The 18,674-nt window shown below is 35.0% G+C and overlaps 2 protein-coding genes across 9 annotated transcripts in view; one reads left to right on the forward strand and one right to left on the reverse strand.

Annotated features, from left to right (window-relative positions):
* Positions 1-412: 412 nt before the first annotated feature.
* On the reverse strand, positions 413-8,924 carry LOC112569985 (RNA-binding protein lark-like). 2 transcript variants are annotated; one of them, XM_025248116.1, is made up of 8 exons: positions 8,772-8,924; positions 4,287-4,415; positions 3,893-3,976; positions 3,271-3,350; positions 2,488-2,511; positions 1,775-2,224; positions 1,483-1,551; positions 413-1,218 (listed from the first exon to the last, which is right to left on the reverse strand). In XM_025248116.1, exons 1-8 carry the CDS (start codon positions 8,778-8,780, stop codon positions 1,158-1,160), a joined length of 906 nt encoding a protein of 301 aa, XP_025103901.1. In that variant the 5' UTR covers positions 8,781-8,924; the 3' UTR covers positions 413-1,157. The 2 variants fall into 2 exon arrangements, with proteins under 2 accessions (XP_025103901.1, XP_025103902.1); XM_025248117.1 differs by lacking the exon at positions 1,483-1,551.
* An 82-nt stretch (positions 8,925-9,006) lies between these two features.
* The window catches only part of LOC112569986 (RNA-binding protein 4.1-like), a 17,588-nt gene continuing 7,920 nt past the window's right edge, over positions 9,007-18,674 (forward strand). For 5 of the 7 annotated variants that reach the window (XR_003100561.1, XR_003100562.1, XR_003100563.1 and 2 more), the window contains exons 1-7: positions 9,007-9,159; positions 9,963-10,091; positions 10,357-10,440; positions 11,118-11,197; positions 12,698-12,721; positions 13,032-13,304; positions 14,470-14,502. Coding sequence is in view for 2 of the 7 variants with exons in the window: in XM_025248118.1 (XP_025103903.1) it covers positions 9,154-9,159; positions 9,963-10,091; positions 10,357-10,440; positions 11,118-11,197; positions 12,698-12,721; positions 13,032-13,304; positions 14,470-14,502 (629 nt within the window). In the remaining 5 variants the exon portion in view is untranslated. The remainder of the gene's footprint in view (positions 9,160-9,962; positions 10,092-10,356; positions 10,441-11,117; positions 11,198-12,697; positions 12,722-13,031; positions 13,305-14,469; positions 14,503-18,674) is intronic. The other 2 variants (XM_025248118.1, XM_025248119.1) reach the window with 2 other exon arrangements.

Consider the following 18,674-nt stretch of genomic DNA (forward strand, 5'->3'; position numbering starts at 1 on the left):
AGAAAAGTTCACACACATATATATATTTGTCGGATAGTATTGCGTCTTTTATCTGCGGGTGGTAACGGACTGCAATGCAGAATCATGAGCGAGCGAAAGAAAAAACCAAACTCATCACAAGGTGAAAAAAAGGGATGCAAACATCCATCGCCGACAGATGCTGCCTACAATGGCGACAAGAAGTAGCCCTGCGGTTAAGGCACTTGTCACAATGTCGGTAAAGGACAGGTCTGTGGGATCAGGCCTCGCATCAGTTAAAAGTAATTTCTCTTGGGTTGCGGTCTTGTGTACACTTCTCTAAACTGTGTTTATAAGGGTGGAATCGTCCACTTTGCTATAGCAACTGGTTGTCACTGCGCAAAAAAAACAAAACACTAATCCATTCTTAACAATAAAACGACTTAGCGGAGTATACACTGTGAACAGGCGATCAAACGTCATTTATTTTGCACCATCAAATTTGTACAATACACACTTCATGGCTAAAGTGTTCTGTTGCTTTTTTTTTTTAAGACAATGGTGAACATCAAATGAAGACTAAAAAGTGTACAAACAATTGTCAGCTTTAATAATTTTGATGTATAATATTGCAGCTCCCAAACATGTATGTGATGTATGCAATGGATGCATGAGTACATGCACCAGTTACAGGTGTGCAGACACACTAACGTCCTGTACCATGACACCACGGGGAAAAATAATTCTGAGGGCTTACCTGACTCTGTGCTCCTGCTATCATATCTTTCCTGAGATTTAGATGCCAACTTTATGGCAAGTACAGTAAGACCTATAATTATAAAATTAGAATGTGCTCCATCTTCTAACAGATGGCAGTGTGTGCATGGGAGTGGGTAGAGGGTGTGTTTGTATGTGCATCTGCATGCATGTGTAAACAATAACAGTCCCATTTTAATCTACTCACAGATTTCACAAAACACATATGAGTTTATATCTGTGTGCATCAACATACACAAATGTGCTGGGGCAATACCTTATTTCAAGTTCTTATGCTGACAATGCTACACAAATAAAAAGTTCTGAAGAATCCCAGCACAAGAGAACAACTCCTACAAGGAATTATTTAAACTTCAATAATAGAAAAATATGAGTGGCTGTTTCACTTGATGAGGCTGTCTGGCTCATTCAAAGGGACTATGTCAGTATGGCCCTGGCACGCGAGCTGTGGCTGAATTGGCTCCATTGTTTGCAGCTACTGGTCTGTCAAAAAAAAGAAAAAAAGTAATTTTGCACACTTAAACTTATGCGCACCCTAGTGAAATTTACAACTAAAAATGCATTACTTTACTCAGATCACCTCCCAAAAATGAACAACAAACAAGCATGCACACAGGCACATAAACACATAGGGGAACTCAGTGAGCACCACTTCATAAAGGGTTAAATTATATCTAACAAAGAGAGCAATCACAAAGCTTGTATGCAATGGTGAAGACTGCCTTCTAGCAAACTGAAGGTGCTCACCTTCTTTTTTCATAGTAGTCCTGGTATGGGTCTTTTCCAACAAGATAAGGATCCCTTTCAAAGGACTCTCTAACAGAACAGTAACATAGGCTTGTTCAGAAATAAAAAAACAAACACAGACTCTTCACATCCACATGCACATATGCTAGAACTTGGTCAGCTCCAAACAAAATAAAATAAAAAAAAAAAATTAAGGATGGAGATAAAAAGAAAAAAAAACTTCCACAACATTATGATGGCCCAGCAAAACAAAAATGGAGATAAAGCACATAAAACTGTGAACAAGACAAACCTTGCAGCTGCAGGAGGTGGTGATGTTCCTCTTCTAGAGTAATATTCTGGGGGAGGCCGTGCATATGGATCAGCCGTTGGTCTGGTACCATATATATCTGAGGATCTTGCATATGGATCACCTGCAGGTGCTCGTCCATAGGCACTTGAAAGAGGTCTTGAATAAGGATCCACAGATGGTCTCTCATACATGTCTGCAGATGGCCGAGGATACAAATCTGAAGTTGCATTAGGTAGTGGTTCCCGATCCCTAAAATAGGGGTCTCGAACTGTTGGTGGCACAGGTCTGGGGTGTTCATAGGGATCATATGGGTCATAGTGGCCATATACTGGTGGTAATGGAGGCATGTAACGGTTTCTGTAATATGGATCTGCATATGGATCTCTGGCATAAGGGTCCTCATAGGGATCACGATATGGAGGTCCTGGTGGATGTCTCGGCCTGCGGGGGCTGGTGACAACACACACATCCATTTCGTCAATACATGTGTCAATGAGAAATAAGTAAACATGCCTCTACATCAGAGCCATTGTGATTACCCCTGTTACTGTTATTACTGTTACTACTAGGACATAATGAGGGTTATTTTGGGATGCAATACAGCTGTTATTATTGCAAAATGGTCAAGTTTACCATAACTTACCCAATGTAGTTTTGTTTTGCTGACGCTTGCTAACATCTGTAAAACATTTACAAAATAATAAGTTACTTACCCTAGCTTAGGGCAGTCTTTAGACCTGAAAGAAAATAATAGTCATAAATCACTTCACTACAAAATCATGTTAAGTCACATAAAGGTACACTCATCTATGCACAAATATATTTACACACAAACACCAAAAAAATAACATAATAAGCATCTTCATGATGAAAAACCTTTCTCACAACAAAAGAAACAAATTTCTTCCCTCTGGACCTGATGATATTGGTCTATGTTGTGAAATTTGTGAATCAGCACTGATAGTGTATGACTTTCAAGTGTAATGATTTATGTGTGATTTAAGCAGACTACTTTTTTATTTTTTTGTAATGCCATGAGCTCCACCACCAGAAGTATGTATGTGCATCAAGAATATTCTTCATTTAATTTTGTGTATACATTTTGGCTTTACAGACTTTAATGTAATACTACCTTGTTGTTGAAAAGACAAGAAGCACAGTTTTCCTATTTCACGCTATTTTCTCCCTTTCCCTACTCTTGTCATTGTGGCTGCTTATACAATCTCTTCCAAAATTAACTGGCGGTTCAGTGGTGCAGTGATTAGCGCCCGTCACCAATACAGTGGAAGGCCTAGGTTCAGATCTCGTCTTGGGCATGCTGTTCTTTCTCTGATGTAGCTTCAGTTGCTGGTTTGGTGTAAAACACCAATTTCCCCTCCCCCCCACCCCACAACTTCCAATGTAAGCAGCTAGATCTTCATGATGGAAACTTGTGCTTTACTAAAATACATTATCAACACACATCTTTTGATACTTGTGTAACTGTTGTTACTTACCAATGACCTTCCTCACCACATCGGAAACAGCTCCCTTTGTTTCCCATCCCAGGCTTCTGCCGCACTTTGCTATGTGACATCTATGTAAACAGAATTTTCTGACTCTGCATACAAATTCCAACATAAAGTGTTTCTATACACGTTCATAAGTATTAGAAAAATATGCAAGTGACCACACTCACTGTAAAATAATTATTAAGTAATATACATTGTGGCTACTACTAGAATAACTACTAACAGTTCAGTATTTGCAAATAATGTGAAGTTAGTTAGTCAGTACTCCATTTTTCATCCAGGAATTGCAGATGAAAAAAACTATGCCCTGGTGTTAAAGCATCAATACAATAACTAAAAAGGGAACCGTATTTACTAACCTTTGTGAATCATGCGCAATAGTTTGAATGCTTGATGCTTAATATGTTAACAGCTCACATACTCGGTCAACTCTCTCACCCTGTTCTTTAGCCCATGCACCTGCACGTTTTCCTTGATTATCTTCTATACAGCCTCATAAAATTTACAGTGCTTAGCTGTAAAACCCAGCTTTATTTGGCAACACGGATAACGTAAATGTCTTCTTTCACTGATGAAATCATGATAAAAGTCCTTTTTCTTTTCTTACCTCCACTAACAGTATGTTTCCACCAAATTCAGTTCCATTCAGAGCATTGGCTGCTGCCTGGGCTTCTTGTGATTTTTCAAAATGCTAGAACAATTTTAAGATAACATACAGCTCAAACATCCCCTAAAACTAAAACCAATTGGTCAGATATCCTCAAATTAGTTTTTAATGTAGGCTACATAGTTTTTTTAAGGAAAGCATTGTTTTAAAACAATGTTACATAGTTTATCAAGCTGCAAAATCATTTTATCCATGACTAATGAGTTTGTAAAATTCTTGGCATTCTTGATAATGATGCATATAATAAAGATGTTTTCCATAAACAATCATAGAAATTTTCACTGAAAAGGAATATTCTTGAAATGAAAAAATTGAAATCTTTGGCTTGACATACCACAAAACCATAGTTGCGGACTATATCAAATTCAACAACATTCCCAAACTTCTCAAATTTTGCTTGAAGTTCTTCTTGTCTGCAAAGATCAGGTATATTCCCAATATAAAGCTTGGTAGGGACAGTTTTCTGAAAAAGAAATTAAAAAAAAAATTATGTCACAATTGCTATCAACAATCAGCTTAACACCAGACACTATATAAATGGAGTAAAGAAATTTATACTTTATATACAACTTTAGCAGTGCACATGAGTGTGTGTGCGAGCATAAAGAAAAAGAAATGTGACCTTATTAATTTCAATGATGAATTATACTCTTTGGTCATTCTCTTTTATGGATTTGTCATTTAAAAAGCAGGCATCCTCTCAACTTTCAGCTTCACTCGTTCCACCATATTGCTTTGAACATCATTATTCTTCACAGGATAAATACAGTGCCCTTTTACTTTCAGCCATTTATTTATTGCCTTTAGTTCATTTCTATGAAATTTTTGTGCATGACCATTTCAGCTGAATATTTTCTACTTTATATTTATGTATACATATATCGTAGGCTAAAGCATTCCCAGAAAAAAAAAGTGTTTGAGGAAAAAGACTTTAAAGAAGATATGGTCAAGCATCAACAGGTGTGATACTATCTGACCTCATGGGTCTAATGGAAATCTTTAATAAGAGCTCATAGACATTTGTTACTATACATGCTTTAATAAATATTATCTCAAGTTACAAAAGGATGAAAACAGTTTCAAAGTGATAATAATGACATCTTCACAGAACTTAATGCAGCCAAATTAAGGAAAATCTCTTAATTAAAAGTCACCATCAGTAATATAATGTTCTAACATTTCCATATAATTATCTTAAATATCTGATTTTAACCATAAACAGTTAAGAGCTTGAGCAGAAGTTTCCCTTTTCTTTTTATGTTTAAACACCTAGTTGCCTAGTTCACTAAAACAGATTTTTGAAACACAAACTTATAAAATCCTATTGTCTGAAAAAAAAGCTGAAAATGATCATGATGTTAAAGATGCACGTTTTGAGGTCAGCTGTCTCTCAAGCTGTTCTTTACTAGATTTAGCTTAAATGTAATACTGGGAAATATATTGAAGGCTGTTACTGTACAGCAAAATTGATATAGTGATGCACAGAGAAGGTAGAAGATAGGAAAAGCAAGATACATTATAAACTGTAAAAGTAGGAGAGGTCTTGGGTATTAACTTATTCTAAAATGATCTGTATAAGTTAATTCATTTTCCTCAAGATTGTACATAGAATCTAAACTGGGACAGATATTATAGTACACTGTGTCACTATTTCAATTGCACTTGACCAAAGGGAGCTTACTGAAACAGATTCTTGGAGTGTAAGGTTACTTATTAAAACCTTCGGCTCACACTAAACTGTCTCAAAGACAGCTTCAATCCTCACCTTGCTTCTGTAAAAGCTGGATAAAAGTACCATACATCTTTCTTGTTGGTGTGTCCGATATATGCTTTTTGTAATTAGACACTATTACTTCCCCTTCAACAAAAAATTACACTTACTGTAAAGGAGAAATGTTTCTTTACAAATTCTCTTGCAGATTGCTACTATATATTACATAGCACAGCATCAAGAAAAATATATTTTATAGCATGGAATCAGTCATTCTAGTTAAGTTCCACAAGTGATGAGAGTGGTATGTGCTTGAAGCACTAAGTGTTCAGCACATGATGATGTGTGAATCACTTTTGATTAGGATTATGTGTATGGTCTCTTTCTCTCATAGAGAGGTAGAATGAAAAAGGAAAAGTAAAAATGACTCGACTGCTTCAAAACGTAAAAAGAAAATGCCACAGTGAGATCTCTTTTGCTAGTGTACATTCTGGTGCTTTTGTTATTTACAAATACAAAGTCATAGAACAATAATAGTAACAGCACTGAAAAATTATGTTTACAAAAGCTCAACTTTTAAATGCCCTCATCTTTGCATCTATTGTAGAGAATTAATTTTTTTTTTCATGCTTTATGATGGAAAGAACAGGTGGAACATATTAGAATATAAATATATGGTCAATTATTTCTTATTAATTCCTCTATTTCGAGTTTTTACACTATGACATATCTGAAACAGCAAAACCTGTGTATCGCTGCCCTTTGAAACTATAAAAGGAGTGTTTCGGTGCACTTTTGTTGTGCAAAACATATGTAGCTCTGTTTAATTTTTTTAATTGATAAACAGTGTTAACTGAGCAGATTTTTTAGGAACTGTACCCAACTTTCACAAGTAGTAAGCATTTAAGTGACATTATCTAAACACAAGAGTGAATAATAAAAAATACAAAAAACCCCATATTCACAATCAAAAATTAGTTGGATCTTTCCTGATTTAAATCATAATGGTCTCTGAGATGAAACAGGAAAAGATATTTAGCATTTTTATATTATGCCGGTGTATTTTTTTTTTAAAGAGTGTGTGGGATTGACAATTTTTTATTTTTGATTGATGATAAATAACATTTGCTCTCTCACACTTCTTGTGAATGAGGAAGCTGATGTTTTTTCTGCAGATGATGAAAAACATTTTGTGTGATGTACAATGAAGTTCTTTTAATTCTATTCAACCAATTCTGTTTGGAATATTCTGTGAGAAGACTAGAAAACCAGCCAACTTGGTGGGCATGTTCTTTCTTCAACTTCAGACTGCCAGCAAAAGTTATATCACCAACTAAATGCTGTGCAAAAGTTTTTTTAAGCATCTTACAAAGGCCATAATGCCAAGTCACAATTTTTATGTGCACTTTTCTTATCTAAACTTAAAATACAGCCCTAAATACACACTCTTAATTGTGTCTCTAGCAATTACCATCTTACTTCTTGAAAAAAAAACTAAGTTTGAAACAGCTAGTAAAACACTAGTTAAAAGCCAAGATAATATGCTATATGTTAAACACAGACATATTTTCCCACCTCAAATAGAAAGGCATTGCAAATATTAAATTTAAGGTGTCTTAACATGAAATATGAAAAAGAAGGGAACATTTAATAGGTTTCCTATTCCTTTGCAGACAACTTAAAAGAAAAACAAGTATAGTGACCTATAAACTCAAAAGAAATCAGCTGGGTACTGTACAAATAATGTACATTTCAGTATCTGCAGTTATACCCAGTTTGCCTATGGAGCTGACTAGGTGAAGTACAGATGAGGCAGCTGGAAAACTTTCACATCAAACTAGAACACGTTAATCCTTAGCAAAAGTAAATAAATCATGTACAAGAATCATCCAAATCTTTATTGAGCCAGACCTCAAACTTAAGCTATATGCACGCTTTAATTTGCACACACTTTTATATTTCAAGATTGATGTAATGTCACAAGAAGAAGAATGCAGAAATTAAAAAGTGGCAACTCTAGAAAGTAAACAGTTCAGTTTTCCAACAAGAATAAAGACAACACAGTCATTTGGAAGGTGCTACAGTCTGATAACTTCAAGGAGTGTGTGGATCAAAAAGAGGCAAAATTTGTTGAGATCAGCGTGTATCTGAAAAATCAACTGACAAGGCAATTGTATCTTAAAGACAGGAAGATTATGGAGAACATCTATCCAGATTTTCTCATTTTATGTTCAGGAAGGAACATCAATTGGCAGACCACTATCTATACTTTAACTGGTTTATTTGCTAATGCATAAGAACGGAAAAGTGTAGGTATCTGAGCATGACTTTAAGTCACTGCCCTCAAAATGTATTACATTTAGGTCAAAACAAAAAACCTCAAGATGCCACAAATATAACTGCTTTGGCATTCTTATGTGAACACATTTCAAGATAACAGCCTGAAAATATTTTACTATTAAAAATATTTTAAATGGCTTACTTTAATTTATACTTTATTCTGTTATCAACACCCCCCCCCCCCTTCACCCCACAAAAAACAAATCTGTAACTGAAAGTAAAGAATAGGAAATTTTAAAGTGTCCCTTTTCGAATGGCAACAAGCTTTGTCACTGCAGATGACCTCAGAAAATCTGCAATACTTAATCTTGCTTCTTCTTTATACTTCTGATGACAAGTTCACGGTCTCCAACTTTATCTAACTTATGAAAGCAAAATTTAAGTATTTAATTCCTGTTCAAATGCATGCAACCTGGAATGCTTTATTGAATAACGTAAATCGACGCGATCACGCACGCCGTCAGAGTAGCCTCCCTTGAGAGGACTTTCTAGTGTTCTATATTTTCATTTTAAATAATCGGAACTCATATCTTGACTACCTATGAATTGATTTAACGGATAAGAAAACTACCATCAATACACAACGAAAAGAAAACAGAACGTTAACATGCTACATCTAGGTAAACACGACTGACGAATGTGACTCGACGGAACGCCCGCAGCGGCCTCCACGGCTTCGCGAATCATGATTCGCACATCATTAATTTAAGACGCCAATTACCATAAACTCGTTTTTAACGAAATATCGCTCTGACTAAATACACTCACGCTTCCCATTTCAGCGCCGATTAAAATGATCCCGCTCGTGCGTAAACGCGTTCGCTTGGCGCGTCCTCTCCCGTTTTGCCTGACAATGAATGCTCGACGCGCCCTCACTGGTGTCAGACAACTCTGTCATGTAAAGTTACTGTTAACCTGATTTATTCAGTGAAAAAAAAAATATCTATTTGATAAAAAAAATTAATTTAACTTTTTTCTTATCATCAAACAGTTGTTCTTTGTAAGGAAGCAAGGTAACATTAACTGTGAAGAGACTTTTGGACCTAAAGTACTTCGACTTCGAGAGTTATCGTTCTTCGTTTCTCCATTATTGGGGTTTAATCGTACCTATCGACCATTGTTTAGAAAAAGTCTAAGTAACAAGAATAAAATGAACGTAAGTAAACGATTGCCTAAAATAATGCATTCAGTATTATTAAGTTACAAGTTTTAACTATTTATTGCTACTTGCCTCAGTTTATTTGCAAAGAACTTTCTTTTTGAAAAAATCGACTACTGACAGTAGTGTGAATCTAAATGAGTCATTGGTTTTAATATCGTTAGTGTTTCTAGTAGTGTCCGCTGTCTCATTTAGGCACAAGGTGTTACATAAATCAAGTGTTTTTATAACACGCTAAATAAGTCAAGGCATCTGTCTCGGTTGTGCCATTAGCTATGAAACTATGGAAATAGAAATGTTTAACAGTAGCATACACGCTCTTTCTAAATCTGTGTACATTGCAATCTCCTGTTCCCAAGTTGACGACATGAGGAAATTATGTGAAGTGTTATTGCATGTGTGCAATTAGTACATTGACCTATACAGGGTCAAGGCTACAGTCCACCCGATTGTAGTTGTGAGGAAATTTATTGATGTTGTTATTACCTATTGTTTGCTTTATTACCCATTATCTCTTTTATTGTTTCATCGGCCTCTGATGCTGTTTTCTGCAATTGCATCTTTACATTTCAGGAAACAGATAAAATTTATTACAGATGCTGTTAATTTTGTTAATAAGCAGGATTCAGGTATCTCAGAATGAGACACCAGTTATTCTTTTAAGAATACTATCTATATGGCACCCCTTATCAGAATATTCAGCGTTTAAAACATTTTCTGAATGAGTTACCTTCCGATATTAATATTCACATTTATTATGTTAACTACAAGTGTACATTATAATTTTTTTCTTTTTTCAGAAGCTTCCATCAAGAAAAGTATATGTTGGCAATTTACCTGATAATTGTGACAAAGAAAATCTCCAAAAATTGTTTGAGAGTGTTGGCAAGATTGCAGAATTTGACGTTGTGAAGAACTTTGGATTTGTTGTAAGTATTCTGAAGTTGGCTTAGTCCAGATTTGTTTTAAGACTGACTTCATCTTTTCCCCAGATATCTAGCAGATACATGAGTGAGCATTCATGCATTCATCTGTAAGAATTTTCTACAACTGTGCAAGTAATTTAATCAAATGCTTTTACTAATGTGGATTTTTTTTTTTTTTGATTCCTTCCATTGCATGTTCCTGATAAAGTAAATTCTCTTGCTTTTTTTTTTTACAAACTGAATATTAAAATAAGTTCAATGTTGACAGCATTTTGAGACAGAGGAAGGAGCAAAGCGAGCCGTTGATGAACTAAATGACACAGAATTTGAAGGAATGGTAATCAAGGTTGAGGTGGGTCTTTTTAAGAATTTTAGAATATTATGAGCATCATTCGAAGCTGTGAACGCAGCAAACTGCTACAAAAGTTGAAGAGAGAAAGGAATACTAGCTGAGGTAATAAGTGTTTGCCAGTATGTGATGAGTATCTATTAGGTGATGCAATGGTAACTAGCCTACAGTGGTATTGATTTAGCAGGTGAAAATCTCTGTTCAAAGGCTTACTTCTTACAAACCTAACATTGATAGATATTTTAATAGCTATCTTTTGACAATATAAATTCTGTTAGTTTTCACATTCACTCTACACTCAATTTAAAGGAAAAAACTGTTACAAATGCTGTATGGTTTGTGAAAATACCCGTTGTTTAGTTTGTATAATATCCAGGTTAAAAAACAAAGTTAAGTGTATAATAATTTACCAGTGGCTTGGTGTGGTTCCCAACATCAGTAGATTGCTTAAGATGGCTCAAAAATGCCTGATTCAAGTGTGGTTCAACATTTTCGCTTTGGTCAATAGGGTTCTAACTCATATGTAAATCATCCACACACTCAGAAAATGACCACTAACTGATGATAGCAATATACATAACTAACTTGTTAGCAACTGTGAGGCTAGTTCTATAAACCATTGATCGTGGCAGTTAAAGTTGGACGTACAAGGTGTAACTGACTATGCATTTGATTTTCAGCTTTCTCGAAGTAAAGTACGACATAAGCCTGGAATGGGTGACATGACTGAGTGCTACAGATGTGGCAAAGATGGCCACTGGTGTGTACTTGTGTTCAAAGATAAAAAGATTACTTGCATTGCATTGAGCACTGTTTTTGCTCATTCCTTGGTTCTTCATCCAAACTGATCTTTTTTGGCTATAGTGTCGTCTGTTTGCTGATGCTTATGTTTCTTGGACAGACTGTTCACTTGTAGTCTTTTGTGTACAGTACATTTAGCTCACGTCCATGCAGAAATGCACTTCACAAATTCAATTATTAAGGATAATGCCTTTCCATAATTTAAAAAAGAAAATAGAGGTTACAGTAGCATTTTTTTTTTTTTAAGTGAAATCTTTGAAACTCCTTTATGCTAATTTTGATGTAATGGTGCAGAACTCTGTTCTGTCCTCAAGATCACCAAACCTGGGAGGTATAGGATTTACAGTGTCATTATCACTCATTTTATCCTCCCGCTTCTTCCCTCTTTATATTGGCATTTTTTTTTTTTTTTTTTTTTTTTGGTTTTGTTTGTTTGTTTGCTTGTTATAACTGATAAAGAGAATTGTATAAATTTATTTGAAACATTTTTGCAAGTTTTGTTCATAGTTTAGTTTATTCCTTGTTACTCTTTGAGGAGCATAGGACCGCAACAACGCCTCGCCAGTGGACCTGGTTTTGGGCAGCCCTTCCCCTGTTCATAAGGGTTTTATAACAGCAACAAAATCAACTCCACTCCCAAAAATATTTCTTGAAACAACAGCTTTTTAGTATTACATTGTTTTAGGGAACATGCAGATGTTTCATTAAAATGTGGCAATGCTTCATATACTGTGACATGGAGACTTAGTGCAGTGTGTGCACATCTGTCTGCTATTTCAATGCTTTTAAACTATATTTAATGCAACAATAATTTTGTTTTTACCTTATTGCAATAGTGATAGTTTGATGATGTCATGATAAATTGAAGGTTTTAAAGCTTTTTCAATTTCAGTCAGTTTTATAAAATGGTAACAATTTTTTTCCATGGCAAATTCTCATGCCTGATAGGTAATATAAGAAAGAGTATGTTGGATTTCTTTGCTAATATTATAAACAAATTATTTTCAAATGTTTTGGGAAATGTTCAGAGCACAAAATTTGAATCATGGTAATTTTATCTGTATCAAGTGGATATAATTTAGTTTTTGGTGCTAGATTTTTTTCATGTGAAAGCCCTGAAACTTGGGGTGGGGGGGATAACTTTTCCTGTAATAGAGCTCATATTTATCCCAAGCATTCTCTCTTTCTATTTTCAAACTGTAATATAATTCTTAAGAACTGCATTTACTTTACAGCGAGTTGCTGTTTCCTTTGACTTGCAAGAATTTGTTTCCTATTGAATAGGCATATGTGTAAGGTGTTTTTCAAGTTTTGTGTTTACTTATGTTTATATCCCTGGTCTCCTATGTGAAGTATTCTAGTTTGAGTCAATAAAGTCATCACATATGATAAATTGTAGGAGAGAAACAGTATTTCTTATTGCTGTAATTAACAAAGATGTTAATACATTTTCTTTCAGGTCCAAGGACTGTCCCAAAGCTGGGTAGGTAGGATTCATGTATTGACAGGAATGGTTATGGCAAAAGAGTGAAGGAGAGGGAGAGATGTGTTAGGAGTGGCATACATATTTAGACAGTCTTTTGTAACAGCATTCGCTTCTAAAGAGCTGGCATAAAAATATTGTAAAGAATTCATGCTATTATGGGATGTTGTAATGTTTGTAAGATTTTCATTAATTATTTGACCATTTATTTTTCTATATCATTATATCTATATTTAAACATGGTGTTAAGAGATTTTTGACTGTTTCTGTTTGAGATTGGCTTGTTTCTGAGAGATTTCTTTTTTTTAAGTCTGAAGTCTGTTCACAGTAGAGGGAGAGGCAGAGGAAGGGGAGGACCACCAAGGCCAGCAGAGCCATATGGCCCACCTGCTTTTAGAGATCCATATGCTGATCCATATGCTGACCCATATTTAAGAAACCGCTACTTTCCTTCTGGATATGACCGTTACCATCCATATGGGGATCCTTATGACCGCAGACCTGCACCATACAGAGATCCTTACTATGAAAGAGACCCTTATGCACGACCCTCAGTTGACTACTATGATAGACTTGCAGCAAGGTAAACAATTTGTGAAAACAGATGCAGAAAAAAACAGATTCAAATTAAAGCTAACACGAGAGCAGACTTCTTTCAGTAACTTTCTTTTGTTTTAAAAATCAACAAAAACTGGTGTAGAAAGTAAATACTAGTGAAAGGTATCTAATATGTTAGTTATGTTTAAAGACTAACCTGAAAGACTTGCGTTTTTTTCAGATATGAGATAGGCAGTATAAACCTAATCTGTAAATTTCAGCCTCTAAAACCCATCTGTTAATTATCCGCTACAATTTGCACCTGTGATCAACAAGCACTGTAACAGTGTGCTACATCATGCTAGTGCACCATTCACAACATTGCTAGTAGTCAACACCAATCAGAGAGAGAGAAGGAGCGGCTGTTAGGATTATTCAGATGCTGACAGTCTGCATTTCTCTTGGTTCTCATACTTTAGCTAGAGAAATGCAGATTTTCAACTCCGAATAGTCTGAACTGTCGCTTTGATTGGTGTTGACGGCTGGCAATGTTGTGAATGGTGTACCAATGTGATGCACTACACAGTTAGCAGCGCTCATTTGATCGCAGATGTGAAACGCGTACTTTGCTAGTGAATAATTAATTGATGGATTGGTTTTGGAGGCTGAAATTTACAGGTTAGGTTTATATCGCATATTTCTACTGATGCTTGCAAATAACATAAACCATTCAGGTTGATCTTTAAGTGACCATTTAATTCATTACAAGATAATGCTAGTGTCCAGAATCTGAGTGAATAACTCATCCAACGAGCAAGGTATGAGCAGTCTGAAACCAAGTTTGTTTTGGTTTTTTTGTTGTTTTTTTTTTGAGGATTTGTTTGCAGTGCTTCAGAGTTCTTAGACTTGCTACAACTTTTACAGTAGCCAAATCAGTAGTACAATACCTTATATAATTACATAAATTTAAAAAAGCAATATGTTTCACTACATACTGATAATTTTAGTGACCTGTCAGAATCTTTGACTTCACTTTGTTGCTGGTTCAAAGCTTTAAGTAATGTAGATTTTGCTTTCATATCTTTGGGTTAAATAGCTTTTTTGTGGGTAAGATAACTTCATCTAATTGTTAAATATAACTATAATTTGTATGTAATTATAGGACAGGTATCTTTTCACTTTTTTTAAGTGAAGCTATTCTCAAATTGCAGGGATCCCTATTATGATTACTATGCAAGAAGAAGGTAACAGTTTTTAATTATGTAAAGCTTAGCTTGCTTTTAGCTCCTTGCTGGTCCTGTCTTTTATCACATGGTGCTAGTGTTTCACCTGATGTCTCTTTCCTTTAAAAAAAAATTGTCATATTTTGTTAGTATAATTCTATGTATGATTCACTGTCTGACTCAGTACATGTACAGAACCACAGAAATTTTCTTAGAATCTTGAACTCGTACAAGTTAACTAGAGATTAATGGCTATTATGTTGTATGACTCTGTATTACACATACTTTTATAGTGTTATCAGTGGATAAGAAATAATATCAAAAATAATTTAGCTTTGATTGAAAAATAATTGTATTCCAGATTTTAAAACTTTCAAAAAAGTGAAATTTTGAGATTATGACACCCAAACACTGGAAATAGATTATGGCAAGAAAGCAAAAGTGGAGAAATTTAAAAGAAGTCTTAGAGTTCCTAAGACATCCAAGATGTCTTAAGGATAAATCACTTAAGCATTTTTTAAACTTTTCCTACCCCTTGTAATAGTTTGTGTATACCAAAGACTATACCAAAGCCGGGTATATTTTTGACATCGCTTTTGTTGTAATTTATCATACAACTTATTGTGGTTTTAAATGTGAGCCTTTGAGAAATAGGCACTTAATCAGTTACGTTATAGCTATCAGTTACAAAATGATTCATTGTCATGGCATCACATGACTTCAATCTACAGTATTGCCAAAAAAATATATATGTATATTGGCAGTAAAGAGTATACATGTTGTGAAGTTATCCTTCCTTTGCTGTTTATAGTTTGTTTGTTTTCTAAAGCATGCATAAGCCTCCTCTCTAACCATGGATGTTCAAAGAAGACACATCTTTCCCAATTTTGCATTTGCTGCTTTGGTGTAAAAGTATTTATTTAAAGCAAAATCGTAAAAAGGTGATGGTGATATTTTTATGACGATAACTTTGTTGTGTATAAATTTATGCTTGGTTGCAAATGGTAAAAATATAGAGGGGCTTTGTCTGGTGTTAGATTTCTAAAACATTATTTGAACTTTTGCTTAAGAATTGATGATGTAATAGTGCAACAAAATTTCATGTTAACACCTGCATTTGTCATTCTCTCATCCTCTACCTTGTAGTACCTCCCACCAACGGTCTGACTCCCATCGCGAAGAGGCGAATGCCTGGCCCGTTTTGAATGCTGTCATCTTACATTGCTGCGTCGGCTCACCCTCGCAATCCATGACAAGATCCCAGGTGGTCGATGTCTGGGTCTCTCGGTGAAATCTGCCGATAGTAGCAAGATGCCGATAAAATGAAGATGTCGGGCATGATCCAGTTCTGGACGGTTGTAGAGCATTTCGTGGGGGAAAAAAAGACAGTCATTATGGATCTTGTTTCTATTTTGTTAAGCTATGTTATGACTGCAAGAAGATGGCCCAAATTTTGTGGACATGTCGGAAGTCAAAAAAATGAAATTGACTGCAAAATGGAACAGAACAAAGATTACAATGTCGGTTGTAAATGAAGCTATTATTCATGAATTTTTTAAATATTGTAAATTCATTTGATCATTCTGTGTAAACGGTTCTGAATGGAGTTTCGATCCTGGTTTTGACTTTGTTATTTCTGTGGATTTTATCTTTTAATTAATGTCAGATCTGTCCAGGTACGTGTTATCCACAGCAGCAATTGAGTTAATAAAAAGCATCGATGTTTCAATTGTGTGTTATATACAGTTTTGAGACCAGTATTTTTTGTCGTTGTGTGAATCGGATTTCAAGAGGAGTTCATTCGTTTCTGCTGCTTACCAGTCTGTAGCAGAAAGTGGTTCTAAAATGTCTGATACATGCTAGGTTGGTTTTTTTTTTTTTTTTATGGCCAGAGCTAATTGTGATTTTTCAGATGCTGAATGCGTCTCAGCGGTGCGACCTCACATTCATTCTTGTCACTTCAGCTGTTCAGCTGATCATTGTGAAATATATTAAATCATAAACGCAGTTTTCTGTTTTTAGCTGCTGGTTCAGGTTTTAATGATCTCCAACCAAATCTTACTTGATATGAATGCTTATATTTTTGTGCGCTATTGTGTTGTTTGCTTTGGCGTTTGTTTTATGAAGAAAGTTAGTGATAAAGCATTCCTCTTTTTTATCGCTACATAATTCCTATTTTTTTCCTTGCTAACGACCCGTCTTAAAATTCTGGTAAGCATGGAGATGAGCGAAACTATTTATTGTGACTATTTAATGTTAAATAGAGAAAGGTCTTTTGTTTGGTTATTTTTAATGATTTGTAGTTTAACTATATATTTCTATATTAACTTTATCCCATTCTAATAACAGTAAACATTCAAATATGTAGACACAAGGTAAAGCAACATCAGCATAAATGTTTTTATGATAGAATTTTCTTCCTTTTTTTTTTTTTATGTAGTTTTCAGAGTCATGGAATTTCGGAAAAGTTATGGAATTAAAGATTTCCAGATTAGATATAATGAAAATTTTTTTTGTTAGAAGTCTTTGATTTTTAAAGTTGGGTGCTGGTAAATTTTTCTGTTATGTGATAAATTCTTGCAAAATAAAGGGGCTGGGGGGGCAAAATGTTTCTTTCACTCAAATTTTCTAGAATCTTATCTAAGGTGTTGTGCGTGTGTTGGATTGTGATGAATAAAGTACGTTAATCTTTCTTAGCTAGGCACCACAACAGTTAAAGATTGAGTATGAGGAAAATGGTGCAGTGGAAGAGTATCTGGGGTGACAACAGGCAATCAAATGATCATCAAATGTAGCTGTGGGGGGCGGGTGGAGAGAGGGTGTGAGGCAAGATACTTGATTGTGGAGGTGGTAAATTAGCCTGGCACTTTAATGGGTGTTAGTGCAATGTGTCTGAGACTCGCCTGCTCATCTGTGTATGAATCTGTAAATAGTTCAACCATCAACATCAAAAGATATTCTTTATAAATGTAAAAAAGTGAGATAGGGCAGTAATTTGAATTTTTCTTTTGCTTAATAAAGCAGTCCCAAATACAGTGTGGCATGTTGTGTGTCTTGGTGGATTGTTACTCAGATGTAGTTGGGTGATGCACAACTGGATGGATTCAGTGGGTGAGAGAGAGAGATGGTAGGTTTTAATACAGTGATATTTTGAAGTTCTGCAGAGGATTTTGCGTTGCTTTGAAGTGAAAGCCTTTGGAAAAAAGTTAATGCTAGCACTCTGCATGCCATATATTTCTGGAATTTTTTTAGATATTTAATTGTCATAGCAATTACAATCCTTTCACAAGAACAATTCATAATAATTTCCTGTTTTCGATGGTATTCTTCTTCTGATGATATTTAAGCATGATCTAGGAAAAACTAATTACTTTATTAGGTGGGCATAACATTTGTACTGGTTCTGCTGCTAGAGAGAGAGAGATATTCTTAAATGTACTTACTGTTTGGAATGATGCCATATCAAAATATGTTTCTACTTTATCTGTGAAATTGAAATGTGTAGAGCCTGCTGCTAGGTTCATGTTATCTTGGGTTTATATGTAATGAGTAGTCTTTTTTTTCTCCATGGAGCAGATAGGCTGAGTGGATTGAGCCTGCATCTGAAATCTGGGAGGGTCACTGCCTGATAATTGGTAACAAGCGAAATTCCTCAGTCGCCAGTTTGTTGGGACGGTATCTGATTCATAGAGGGTTGGGAATGGTAATGGCAGAGGAGAAGCTGCATGGAAAGAGTCTCTTTTTAAATGCGATGAACTTCAACGAAAGAATGGAGATGGATTTACTATCCTTTTTTTGTGTATGTAAGTCATGCAGAAGAAAATGCATGACAGATTGAACGAATGTTTACTGCAGCTTTGTAAGTGAGTGTGCATATTTTTCCAGAGAATAAATTCCTCTTAAAAACAAAATCTAGGAAAATGGTTTTGGAAAAGCGATGGACTTTTTTGAAGTTTGCAGAATAAGCCTTGTATTTTGAGATTTTTTCGATAATTAAAAAAAATATTACATGCGGACAGGCACGCTTTTACACATAAAAGTTCTAATTGTTGGATTGAAAGAAAATTGTAGAGGAAACTTTTTCTTTTAACTTCATTGGAGTGTCACTTGTTGTTTTCAGTTTTGATGATAATTTCTTTCAGGCTTGTTTGGATTATTTGTCTAGTACAGAATCATTAGAGTATGTTTTGTAA

This window comes from Pomacea canaliculata, linkage group LG8 (genome assembly GCF_003073045.1).
Source record: "Pomacea canaliculata isolate SZHN2017 linkage group LG8, ASM307304v1, whole genome shotgun sequence".
NCBI lineage: Eukaryota > Metazoa > Mollusca > Gastropoda > Architaenioglossa > Ampullariidae > Pomacea > Pomacea canaliculata.

Coding starts and splice junctions, on each gene's coding strand:
- LOC112569985 (XM_025248116.1), bottom strand. Junction 2,512..3,270: donor TGTGGTGAGGAAGGTCATTG/GTAAGTAACAAC, acceptor ATTTTCTTTCAG/GTCTAAAGACTGCCCTAAGC. Junction 2,225..2,487: donor AAAGACTGCCCTAAGCTAGG/GTAAGTAACTTA, acceptor TGTTGTCACCAG/CCCCCGCAGGCCGAGACATC.